The sequence below is a fragment of the Pristiophorus japonicus genome, chromosome 26, assembly GCF_044704955.1.
Source record: "Pristiophorus japonicus isolate sPriJap1 chromosome 26, sPriJap1.hap1, whole genome shotgun sequence".
Taxonomy (NCBI): Eukaryota; Metazoa; Chordata; class Chondrichthyes; family Pristiophoridae; genus Pristiophorus; species Pristiophorus japonicus.
Genome location: NC_092002.1, coordinates 7,252,408 through 7,264,618, shown reverse-complemented (window position 1 = coordinate 7,264,618; position 12,211 = coordinate 7,252,408). Strand labels below are relative to the sequence as shown.

The following is a 12,211-nucleotide window of genomic DNA, read 5'->3' as shown; positions in this document are numbered from 1 at the left end:
TTACACGACAAATTACCAGTTCATCCACCAGGCTCACAACTGCATACCTCATCGTGGATCACTTAGACATCCTGAACCCAACTGGCTGGGGTTTTATTGAGTCTTGTGAACATCACATGACTGGCTAAGCCACTCACAACTCAACAGCTCTACAACTATTTTAGTTGAAACCATAAATCAAGTGCCCCCTTATTAAAGGAGGGCACTACAACCGACAAAATAAAACAATTAATCGCTGGACGGTAAACTTAAATCAAATTAAAATTTGGTTGCCGTGGGGTGATGATGCACTCCAGTCCCTCCGGCGCCCACCTCTCGCGGAAGGCCGCGAGCGTACCGGTGGACACCGCGTGCTCCATCTCCAGGGACACCCTGGCTCGGATGTAACTGCGGAAGAGAGGCAGGCAGTCGGGCTGAACGACCCCCTCGGCCGCCCGCTGCCTGGACCGGCTGATGGCCCCCTTGGCCAGGCCCAGGAGCAGTCCCAAGAGGAGGCCCTCCGACCTGCCCGCTCCCCTCCGCACAGGGTGCCCAAAGATCAGGAGCGTGGGGACTGAAGTGCAGGCAGAAATTGAGGAGCAGCCGCTTCAAATAATGGAAGAGGGGGCTGCAACCTCGCACACTGAACATACACGGGTCAACAGCTCCCACAAACCCGTGAGCATGCTCACAGGGGCATACATCGCGACCACCCCTTGATTCGGCTCATGCCGGGGATGGAGATAACTGGAAAATAAAGCAAGGAAGACTCGCCTTTCACAACCTCAGGATGTCCCAAAGTGCTTCACAGCCAATGAAGTACTTCTGAATTTTTAATGTGAACTTTTAATTCCCCGCTCCACTCCCACTCTGACCTCTCCGTCCTCGGCCTCCTACACTGTTCCATTGAAGCTCAACGCAAGCTCAAGGAACAGCACCTCATCTTTCGTTTAGGCACTTTACAGCCTTCTGGACTCAACATCGAGTTCAACAATTTCAGACCAGAACCTTGGCCCATGTTTTTGAACACAGCAGCTGTTGATGACGCTGCCATTCTCATTTACCCCCTCTCTAGACACATCTTTTGTTTCTTAACTTGTTCCATTACCATCTCTTTTCGCCTCGCACCATCATCCCTTTTGTCTCTCTAATCTCTCCTGCCTTCCACCCTGTCAACGACCTTCCCTTTTGTTCTTTCCTCCCCTCCCCCACTTTCCCCGCCCCTGCACTTGCTTAAAAACCTGTCACATCTCAAACGTTTTCCAGTTCTGACAAAGGGTCATAGAAACATAGAAAATAGGTGCAGGAGCAGGCCATTCGGCCCTTCGAGCCTGCACCACCATTCAATAAGATCATGGCTGATCATTCACCTCAGTACCCCCTTTTCTGCTTTCTCTCCATACCCCTTGATCCCTTTAGCCGTAAGGGCCACATCTAACTCCCTCTTGAATATATCCAACGAACTGGCCTCAACAACTCTCTGCGGTAGGGAATTCCACAGGTTAACAACTCTCTCGGTCCTAAATGGCTTCCCCCTTCTCCTTAGACTGTGTCCCCTGGTTCTGGACTTCCCCCAATCGACCTGAAACGTTAACTCTGTTTCTCTCTCCCCAGATGCTGCCTGACCCGCTGAGTATTCCCAGCATTTTCTGTTTTTATTTAAATACTTTTTTGAAGCGTAGTCACGGTTGCATTGTGGGAAAATGTGGCAGCCAATTTGCGTACAGCAAGCTGCCACCAACCAGATCACGTGTGTTTAGTGGCGGTTGGGGGACAAATATTGGCTGGGACACAGGGGGAGAACTGCCCTTGCTCCTCTTCGATATAATGCCTCCCCCACATTTACATCCCAATTGAGCGGGCAGACGGGGCCTCGGTTTAACATCACTTTCAAAAGACGGCACCTCCGACAGTGCGGCACTCCCTCAGTACCGCTCGCATCCCTGGAGCAAGACTTGAGCTCCAAGGCGAGAGAGAGTGCTGCCCACTGGGCCACGGCTGACTGACACCTGTCTTGTTTTCACCAGAGAAGTGATGGGACACGAGGAGCTTGCTGCACACATCCGAAAACAACAGCTGGGACCGCTGTTACCGGCAGAAACCGTTCAGAGGCTGGAGGACGAGAGCGTTGCCATGGTGAAGGTAAGGTCAGAAACTTGCACCCGCCCCGGCATTTCTGACAAAACACCAAAGCTTCCCAGGAATTGGAATCGGGGCACTGTTATGGCACGGAGGGAGGCCATTAAGCCCGTCAAGTCTGTGCCAACTCTCAGCTAGTCCCACTCACAGATGGTCCCTCGAGCGCGAGGGAGAGGCGGCTAATGGGTGGCAAGGGCCTACCCTCGACGGGAAGCTGCACCCGTGCCTCGCCCCTAAACCCAGCCGGCTCATTGGCGGAGGGCCAAGAGGCGTCGCTGGTCCAGCTAACGCCACCCGCGTGGTGAGGTCATCCAGCGCGTGCAACGCCTCTTTGGCGTCCCTCGCGACATTTGCTTTGTGCGGGTCGCCATAGAAACAGGAAACAGTGGCCGTAACAGAGCGGATGGCGGGCGGAATCGCCCAGAAAGGAGGGTAAGTTTTGCTCTGTATTTATTCCTGCGTGTTTTCATTAGGTTTAAGAGTGGGGGAGTGTTTGTGTGTGTGTGTGTGTGTGGATCGGAGAAGTTTTCGGGTTTTTTTTTTCCTTCCCGTTATTTTTCTGCCGGGATTTTCAGTCGGCCTCCTGAGCTCCCGCCCGAGGGTGAGCGGGCAACGCCACTCTTTAGCGCTGCTCTCTCATCTTTGGGCGTAAAAACTGAACTGAGGACTTTGAGGCTGCGACTAACATCTCGGGCAGTGACACCGCCTCAAAACCGGCCATGACCAATTTCGCCCCCTTTGTGTTTTGTAGACGCAGATTGCGAAAGGTATGGAACGGGAGCTCGCCGCAGAACAGGAGAGGTGGAAACAGGAGGCCACAACGTTTCAATCGGAGATGGGAAACAGGGTCATCCAGGTGAGGTCCTTCTGAGGGGGCTTGACAGGGTAGATGCAGGCAGGGTGTTTCCCCCCGGGCTGGGGAGTCGAGAACCAGGGGGTCACACAGTCTCGGGATAAGGGGTCGGCCATTTAGGACGGAGATGAGGAGAAATTTCTTCACTCAGAGGGTGGTGAATCTTTGGAATTCTCTGCCCCAGAGGGCTGTGGAGGCTCAGTCGTTGAGTGTATTCAAGACGGAGATCGATAGATTTTGGACTCAAAGGGATGGGGCAGGAAAGTGGAGTTGAGGTCGATGATCAGCCAAGATCTCATTGAATGCGGAGCAGGCTCGAGAGGGACATATGGCCGACTCCTGCTCCTATTTCCTATGTTCTTGTGCGAGAGAAGTCTGTCTTGAGTGCCGTTGTAGAATTGGGCACGAGCAGACGGTGGCCAATCTGCCCAAGGGTGAATTTAATTTCATCAGCGTGGGTTAGCATCTGGTTTAAAGACTCCCTCTTTCAAAGGGAGTCCCTGATGGAGAGACTCCCTCTTTAAAAGTGATCAGGAAGGCCAATGGAATCTTGGCCTTTGTTGCAAAGGGGATGGAGTATAAAAGCAGGGAAGTCTTGCCACAGTTATACAGGGTATTGGTGAGGCCACACCTGGAATACTGCGTGCAGTTCTGGTTTCCATATTTACGAAAGGATATACTTGCTTTGGAGGCAGTTCAGAGAAGGTTCACTCGGTTGATTCCGGAGATGAGGGGGTTGACTTATGAGGAAAGGTTGAGGAGGTTGGGCCTCTACTCATTGGAATTCAGAAGAATGAGAGGTGATCTTATCGAAACGTATAAGATTATGAGGGGGCTTGACAAGGTGGATGCAGAGAGGATGTTTCCACTGATGGGGGAGACTAGAACTAGGGGGCATGGTCTTAGAATAAGGGGCCGCCCATTTAAAACTGAGATGAGGAGGAATATCTTCTCTGAGGATTGTAAATCTGTGGAATTTGCTGCCTCAGAGAGCTGTGGAAGCCGGGACATTGAATACATTTAAGACAGAGATAGACAGTTTCTTAACCGATAAGGGAGCGGGCGGGGAAGTGGAGCTGAGTCCATGATCGGATCAGCCATGATCGTATTAAATGGCGGAGCAGGCTCGAGGGGCCGAATGGCCGAGTCCTGCTCCGATTTCTTCTGTTCATATGTTGAGTAAAAGGGGTCCCTAATGGGGAAATTTCCGTTTAAAAGTTTATGTAAAAATGTGTGTCACTTGTCCTCAGCTCCTGAAAGAACACGTTGAAAACTCTGCAGCGATTACAGAAGAGCTGGGGTCTCGAATTGCTGACTGCTGCCTCCGCAGCCTGGCTGACTTCCTGCAAAGGTACTCGTCCCAAAGTTCCCTGGTTCGGGTAGGAAGAGGCACGTGGCTGTCACGTAGAGCGCCATCTAGTGGACGACTGCTCCGCCTAGTGGACTGTTGTGGTAATGCACCCACTGATGCAAATGCCATGACAGGGTGATGTGACAAGTCACATGATAAGTTTTCTGCAGCGCCATCTTGTGCGTAGTGTGCTTCGCGACGTCCTAAAGAATATATCGCATTCGTGATGAAGTGGGAGGGGAGGGAGGCTCGAGTGATCGGCTCTCAAGAGAGGGATCTCAGTTTGATCGCGCTCCGCCATGTCAGCAATCAGCTTGACGCACCCCCTGCGCTCGCTGACCCTACATTGGCTCCCGGTCAAGCAACGCCTCGATTTTAAAATTCTCATCCTCGTTTTCAAATCCCTCCATGGCCCTCGCCCCCCCCGTCCCTACCTCCGTAACCCCTCCCAAGATGTCTGCACTCCTCTAATTTTGTCCTCCAAACATACAAAATTCTTACAGGGGCTTGACAGGGTAGATGCAGGGAGGATGTTCCCCCCTGGGCTGGGGAGTCTAGAACCAGGGGTCACACAGTCTCAGGATAAGGGGTCAGCCATTTAGGACTGAGATGAGGAGGAATTTCTTCACTCGGAGGGGGGTGAATCTTTGGAATTCTCTGCCCCAGAGGGCCGTGGAGGCTCAGTGGTTGAGTGTATTCAAGGCTGAGATCGATAGATTTTTGGATATTAAGGGAATCAAGGGATATGGGGATAGTGCTCGAGGGGCCGAATGGCCTACTCCCGTTTCTAATGCTTATGTTCTTATCCCCGATTTTAATCGCTTTGCCGCCGGGTGCTTACGAGCGGGGTGAAGGAGCCCCTCCATTCCCACCCCTGGGAGACGTCAATGGGAGACACAGAAGCAGAATTTCAGTCTTCGTGTAATTAGCTCGGGTGCACAGGCGTGAGGTCTGAAGGATCGCAATGAATTTCCATCGACAGTACAGCCGACCTCCGAACCCATACCTGAACCCCGCCCTTCACCCAATCTGCCTCTTGATTGGTTCTGGGCTCCCGTTCCCACTCGCTTGTGGCGAGCTCCGCATTGCCCAAGGGCACAGCAGGGAAGTCCCTGAATTCGAGTCGTGGTGTTCGTGCATGAATGATATCTTTCTCTGATCTCCCTGTCAACCGCCCCCGTGTGGCAATATTCATCCAGCAAAGATTTCAACACTTTTAACAAATAACTTAAACCAGAGGCAACCGCTCCCCACCACCCCCGCCCCCAAACTTTCCCCTAACTCTATTTAAAACTAAAACCAAACTTGGCATTTTATTTCCTCATCAATCAATGCCATTATGACTTCCAGGAAGTTCAACAGTCAATTAACAGCACCAACATCGTGTATTTATATAGCGCCTTTAGAGTCGTGAAACGTTCCAAGGAGCTTTACAGGAGTGTTACAAGACAAAATATTGACACCTGCTGGTAGGCAATGAAAGCTCTTATTCCTCTGTCAAACTCATGTACTCTATGCATTGAATATATTTAAGGTGGAGATAGACAGATTTTTGAGCGATAAAGGATTCAAGGGCTATAGGGAGCGGGCGGGGAAGTGGAGCTGAGTCCATGATCAGATCAGCCGTGATCACATTGAATGGCGGAGCAGGCTCGAGGGGCCGAATGGCTGACTCCTGCTCCTATTTCATATGTTCTTATAGGAACAGGAGAAGGCCATTCAGCCCTTTGAGCCTGTTCCACCATTTAATTAGATCATGGCTGATCTGTCTCGTAACTCACTCTACCCGCCTTGGATCCGTAACCCTTAATACCCTTGCCTAACAAAATACTATCAATCTCAATTTAGTCTTTTTCAATTGACACCCAGCCTCGAGAGCATTTTATGGGGGGGAGAGAGTTCCAGATTCCACTAGCGTTTGCGTGAAGATGTACTTTCTGAGATCACCCCTGAACGGCCCAGGTTACACAGGCATACAGTCTCTGTAGCCCATTGTATAGCCCCCCCACGGCTGATCTGATCATGGACTCAGCTCCACTTCCCTGCCTGCTCCCTATAGACCTTGAATCCCTTATCGCTCAAAAATCTGACTTTATACTTTCACGTGCTGGGCACAGAAAATCTTACCTCGCATTCTTCATCCCTTGTGTCAGCCGTGGCTCAGTGGGCAGCACCCTCGTCTCTGAGTCAGATAGGTCGTGGGTTCGAGTCCCACTCCAGGAACTTGAGCACATAAATCTAGGCTGACACTCCCAGTGCAGTGCTGAGGGAGCGCCGCACTGTCGGAGGGGCAGTACTGAGGGAGCGCCGCACTGTCGGAGGGGCAGTGCTGAGGGAGCGCCGCACTGTCGGAGGGGCAGTACTGAGGGAGCGCCGCACCGTCGGAGGGGCAGTACTGAGGGAGCGCCGCACTGTCGGAGGGGCAGTGCTGAGGGAGCGCCGCACTGTCGGAGGGGCGGTGCTGAGGGAGCGCCGCACTGTCGGAGGGGCAGCGCTGAGGGAGCGCCGCACTGTCGGAGGGGCAGTGCTGAGGGAGCGCCGCACTGTCGGAGGGGCAGTGCTGAGGGAGCGCCGCACTGTCGGAGGGGCAGTGCTGAGGGAGCGCCGCACTGTCGGAGGGGCAGCGCTGAGGGAGTGCCGCACCGTCGGAGGGGCAGTACTGAGGGAGCGCCGCACTGTTGGAGGTGCAGTGCTGAGGGAGCGCCGCACTGTCGGAGGGGCAGTGCTGAGGGAGTGCCGCACTGTCGGAGGGGCCGTACTGAGGGAGCGCTGCACTGTTGGAGGTGCAGTGCTGAGGGAGCGGCGCACTGTCGGAGGGGCAGTGCTGAGGGAGCGTCGCACTGTCGGAGGGGCAGTACTGAGGGAGTGCTGCACTGTCGGAGGGGCAGTACTGAGGGAGTGCTGCACTGTTGGAGGTGCCATCTTTCGGATGAGCCCTCTCAGGTGGACGTAAAAAATCCCACGGCCACAATTTCAAAGAAGAGTAGCGGAATTATCCCTGGTGTCCTGGGCCCAATATTTATCCCTCAATCAGCATAACAAAAACAGATGATCTGGGTCATTGTCACATTGCTGTTTGTGGGAGCTTGCTGTGCGCAAATTGCCTGCTGCGTTTCCCACATTACAACAGTGAGGAAAAGTACTTCATTGGCTGTAAAGCGCTTTGAGACGTCCGGTGGTCTGTGTTATGTATGCAAACATTATAACTGTGTAAGTTATACTGTACTCAATGGCCAGACAGAGCCACCAGGGGGCGCACCTGTTGGAGGCCCAAGGGTCACCTGCACACCTCGTGCAAGGGGAGTATAAAACATTGTCTGCCACGCTGCTTTGGCACTCTGGAGTTTTATTAAAGCGACTAAGGTTACATCAGTTTACAGTACTCAGTGTTGCGGAGTTATTCTAAACATAAGAGTCTTGAAAGGCGCTATATAAATGCAAGTCTTTCTTTTCTTGAAAATCCACTGCCATTTTCTCTGTGAATTCTAATTTCTGATCATTTCCCCTTTAAGATTTGACCTGTTCAGGTTGTGCCACACAAACAGCACCTGAACTGTCAGGTTATGGAACTAATTGTTCTTTGACATGGTTCCTGCTCTGTCTGGTCATTGAGTACATTTGGCTATGCAGCTCATTAACCCTTAAGCCCCGTCGCCTGTGGGATTCTCTTCCAATATCAACAACTTACATTTGTCTAGCGCCTTGAACAAAGCCAGACGTCCCTATTGGCATCCATGGGGGGTGGTGGGGTGGGGGGGGGGGGGGTTCTGGGGATTTTACCAAGCCCGTGAGGCCACCATGGTTTTAGAAACACCACAGAAATTTACAGAGCAGAAGGAGGCCATTTCGGCCCATCGTGTCCGCACCTTCTTTTTCCCTGGCTAGCTGAGATCTCCTTTCGCAACTAAGAACAAAGGGGGGGGTCTGCAGGAGCGTGCCAGTATTCGCAGGGGTTCCTTCGGAAGGTACCAATGTTTGTCCCCAAGTTGGTTTCAGAGCAGACGTCGGTATTTGCGAGAGGCCCCCAGGTGGGCCTCCCAGATCTCCCCCGTTCCCCCAATTCTGCCCTCTTGCGCATCCCACGATTTCCATGGCCTGCAGCTGCCTGGGCCCCAAGCTCTGAAACTCCCTCCCTAAACCTCTCCGCCTCTCTCTCCTCCTTTAAGACGCTCCTTAAAACCGACCTCTTTGACCCAGCTTTTGGTCATCTGACCTAATGTCTCCTTATGTGGCTCTGTGTCAAATTTTGTCCGATAACACTCCTGTGAAGCGTCTTGGGACGTTTTACTACATTAAAGGCGCTACATAAATTCAGGTTGTTGTTGAAAAACCTCTAACGATTGCCCCCACACCATACAAGATATGATTCGAGTTCAGTATCGCACTGTCACAGCGCTCCATCATCAAGCTATCACCATCATCATCATAGGCAGTCCCTCGGGATCGAGGAAGACTTGCTTCCACTCTTAAAATGAGTCCTTAGGTGGCTGAACAGTCCAACACGAGAGCCACAGTCCCTGTCGCAGGTGGGACAGACAGTGGTTGAGGGAAGGGGAGGGTGGGACTGGTTTGCCGCACGCTCCTTCCGCTGCCTGCGCTTGGTTTCTGCACGCTCTCGGCGACGAGACTCGAGGTGCTCAGCGCCCTCCCGGATGCACTTCCTCCACTTAGGGCGGACTGGTCTTTGGCCCAGGGACTCCCAGGTGTCAGTTTATCAGGGAGGCTTTGAGGGTGTCCTTGTACCGTTTCCTCTGCCCACCTTTGGCTTGTTTGCCGTGTAGGAGTTCTGAGGAGAGCGCTTGCTTTGGGAGTCTCGTGTCCAACATGCGGACTATGTGGCCCATCCATACTGGGTGCCTGGTTGACGGGACTCCGCGTTCTCAGATACCACCATCCACACTCGTTGCCTTCTCAATCCCCTCCGCTCTCCTCTTGGAGGACTTGGAGCCAGGGCTGATCTCACTGTCTCTTGTTTTACAGTTTCCAGACGAGTGCGCAAGGGTTTTATGAGCGATGCTCTGAAAACACAGCCAGCACAGAATGGCTCGTTCCGCAAACGATCGCGGTGGTGAATTGCTGCCCTGCATTCAGGTAACGCCACATCTTCACTTAATATACACCAGACCGTGTACACTGTACAATATACACCTGACTGTGTACTCTGTATCATATACACCAGACCCCGTGCACTCTGTATCATATACACCAGACCATGCACTCTGTATCATATACACTAGACTGTGCACTCTCTATCATATACACCAGACTGTGTACTCTGTACAATATACATGAGGCAGTTACTGTACAGTATACACGGGGCAGTTACTGTACAATATACATGGGATAGTTACTCTACTATATACATGGTATAATTATTCTACAATATACAGAGAGCAATTACTGTACAATATACACGAGGCAGTTACTGTACAATATACATGGGATAGTTACTCTACAATATACTAAGAGCAATTACTGTACAATATACACAGGGCAGTTACTATACAATATACACAGGGCAGTTACTGTACAATATACACAGGATAGTTACTCTACAATATACTAAGGGCAATTACTGTACAATATACACAGGGCATTACTGTACCGTATGCACAGGGGAGTAACTCTGCAATATACAGATGTAGAATAACAAATACCCAGGAGTAGTTACAGGCTGGAGTCTGACCGAGGTAATCCGATGATTAAATCTCTAGCTCTGCCGCTCCTGGTCATCACTGCACTCAGCCTCCTCACTCACTCCCTCCGCCATGGCTTTTTCAGGGACTACATCGAACGGCTGACGCAGAAAGTCTCAACCGACGGCGAAGAGATGAAGAAGAAAGCGACGGCTTCTCTGGACAAAGTGGTGAGAGGAGGCAACAGGCTCCTAATGGAGAGGCTTTTTGATGAACTGAAGGTGCGTGGACCATGTCTGTCTTTGATCTGTTGTCGGGCTTTCGGGCGAAGGGTTGGCCACCCAAGCTGCGTTATTGTGGGGGGGGCCACCAACCACACCTTGGCATCAAGATTCTGGTCGGGAGTCATGTGCAACCTCAGTTCGAGTTAAACCCGAATTGGTGGCTGGTGCAATCACCAATAAAATGGAAGCAGAGTCCTGTTCTCCACCAGCCCCCCCGACCCCCCGCCCACCCTTTAAAGGGACACAACCAATAAAACTAACGTAAAATCATAGAATGGTTACAGCACAGAAAGAGGCCATTCAGCCCCTCCAGCCCAAGGTAGCTCACCTCAGCCAGTCCCACTCCCCCCGCCCTTTCCCCGTAGCCCGGCAATTTTTTTTCCCCCTTCAGGTACGTATCCAACTCCCTTTTGGAAGCCGCAATTGAAGGGAATTGGACAAGTACCTGAAGGAAACATAACAAATTAAATCAGAATTCTCTTTCCGGGGGGGGAGGGGGGTGGGGGGAGGGGTGATCATGCACTCCAGTCCCTCCGGCGCCCACCTCTCGCGGAAGGCCGCGAGCGTACCGGTGGACGCCGCGTGCTCCATCTCCAGGGACACCCTGGCCCGGATGTAGCCGCGGAAGAGAGGCAGGCAGTCGGGCTGAACGACCCCCTCGACCGCCCGCTGCCTGGACCGGCTGATGGCCCCCTTGGCCAGGCCCAGGAGCAGTCCCACGAGGAGGCCTTCCGACTGGCCCGCTCCCCTCCGCACAGGGTGCCCAAAGATCAGGAGCGTGGGACTGAAATGCAGCCAGAATTTGAGGAGCAGCCCCTTCAAATAATGGAAGAGGGGCTGCAACCTCACACACTGAACATACACGTGGACACGGACTCCTCCAGACCGCAGAAATTGCAGGCGGCCCGGGAGTCCGTGAACCGACTGACAACATAAGAGTTAGGAGCAGGAGTTGGCCATTCGGCCCCTCGAGCCCGCTCCGCCATTCAATGGGATCATGGCTGATCTTCGACCTCAACTCCACTACCCCGCCCAATCCCATATCCCTTGATTCCCTTAATATCCAAAAATCTATCGATCTCTGTCTTGAATATACTCAACGACTGAGCCTCCACAGCCCTCTGGGGCAGAGAATTCCAAAGATTCACCACCCTCTGAGTGAAGACGTTTCTCCTCATCTCTGTCCTAAATGGCCGACCCCTTATTCTGAGACTGTGACCCCTGGTTCTAGGCTCCCCAGCCCGGGGGGAAACATCCTCCCTGCATCTACCCTGTCAAGCCCTGTAAGAATTTTGTATGTTTTAATGAGATCACCTCTCATTCTTCTGAACTCTGGAGAATATAGGCCTAGTCTACTCAATCTCTCCTCATAGGACAATCCCCCCATCCCAGGAATCAGTCTTGTGAACCTTTGTTGCACTCCCTCTATGGCAAGTGTATCCTTCCTTAGGTAAGGACTTAAAATCTTATGTCACGGGACTGCCCCATGCAACACCCTCCAGGCCAAGGCCCAACTTGACAAAAGGAGGTCTCCGGAGAGCCCATGCGTTACTGAGACAAATAGACCATGAGGTCCCGGTGTTCTGTCCCCAGTCTCTGCTGATAGCAGATCTCAGCTGGGGTAACAGCTCGGGAGCGCTACAATTGGCCCCCAGGGTTGAGAGAAACGAGAACGTCAATCTGGGTCCCCCCGCTCCTGTGCGTGACTGCGACATCCTGCCGGATAGTGGGTGTAAGATATGCACCTGTGAGCATGCTCAGAGGTTTTGTAGAGCTGTTGAAGCAGGCAGGTCGGAAGGCCTCCTCGTAGGACTGCTCCTGGGCCTTGCCAAGGGGGCCATCAGCCGGTCCAGGCAGCGGGCGGTCGAGGGGGTCGTTCAGCCCGACTGCCTGCCTCTCTTCCGCAGTTACATCCGAGCCAGGGCGTCCCGGGAGATGGAGCACGCAGTGCTACCGGTACGCTCGCGGC

At 52.7% G+C, this 12,211-nt stretch overlaps 1 protein-coding gene across 1 annotated transcript in view; it reads left to right on the top strand.

Annotated features, from left to right (window-relative positions):
- Positions 1–12,211, top strand: part of exoc3l2b (exocyst complex component 3-like 2b) — a 57,585-nt gene that overhangs the window by 32,761 nt on the left and 12,613 nt on the right. The window contains exons 4-8 of the mRNA XM_070867583.1: positions 2,007–2,121; positions 2,870–2,974; positions 4,222–4,322; positions 9,303–9,413; positions 10,104–10,239. Coding sequence (XP_070723684.1) covers positions 2,007–2,121; positions 2,870–2,974; positions 4,222–4,322; positions 9,303–9,413; positions 10,104–10,239 — 568 coding nt within the window. The remainder of the gene's footprint in view (positions 1–2,006; positions 2,122–2,869; positions 2,975–4,221; positions 4,323–9,302; positions 9,414–10,103; positions 10,240–12,211) is intronic.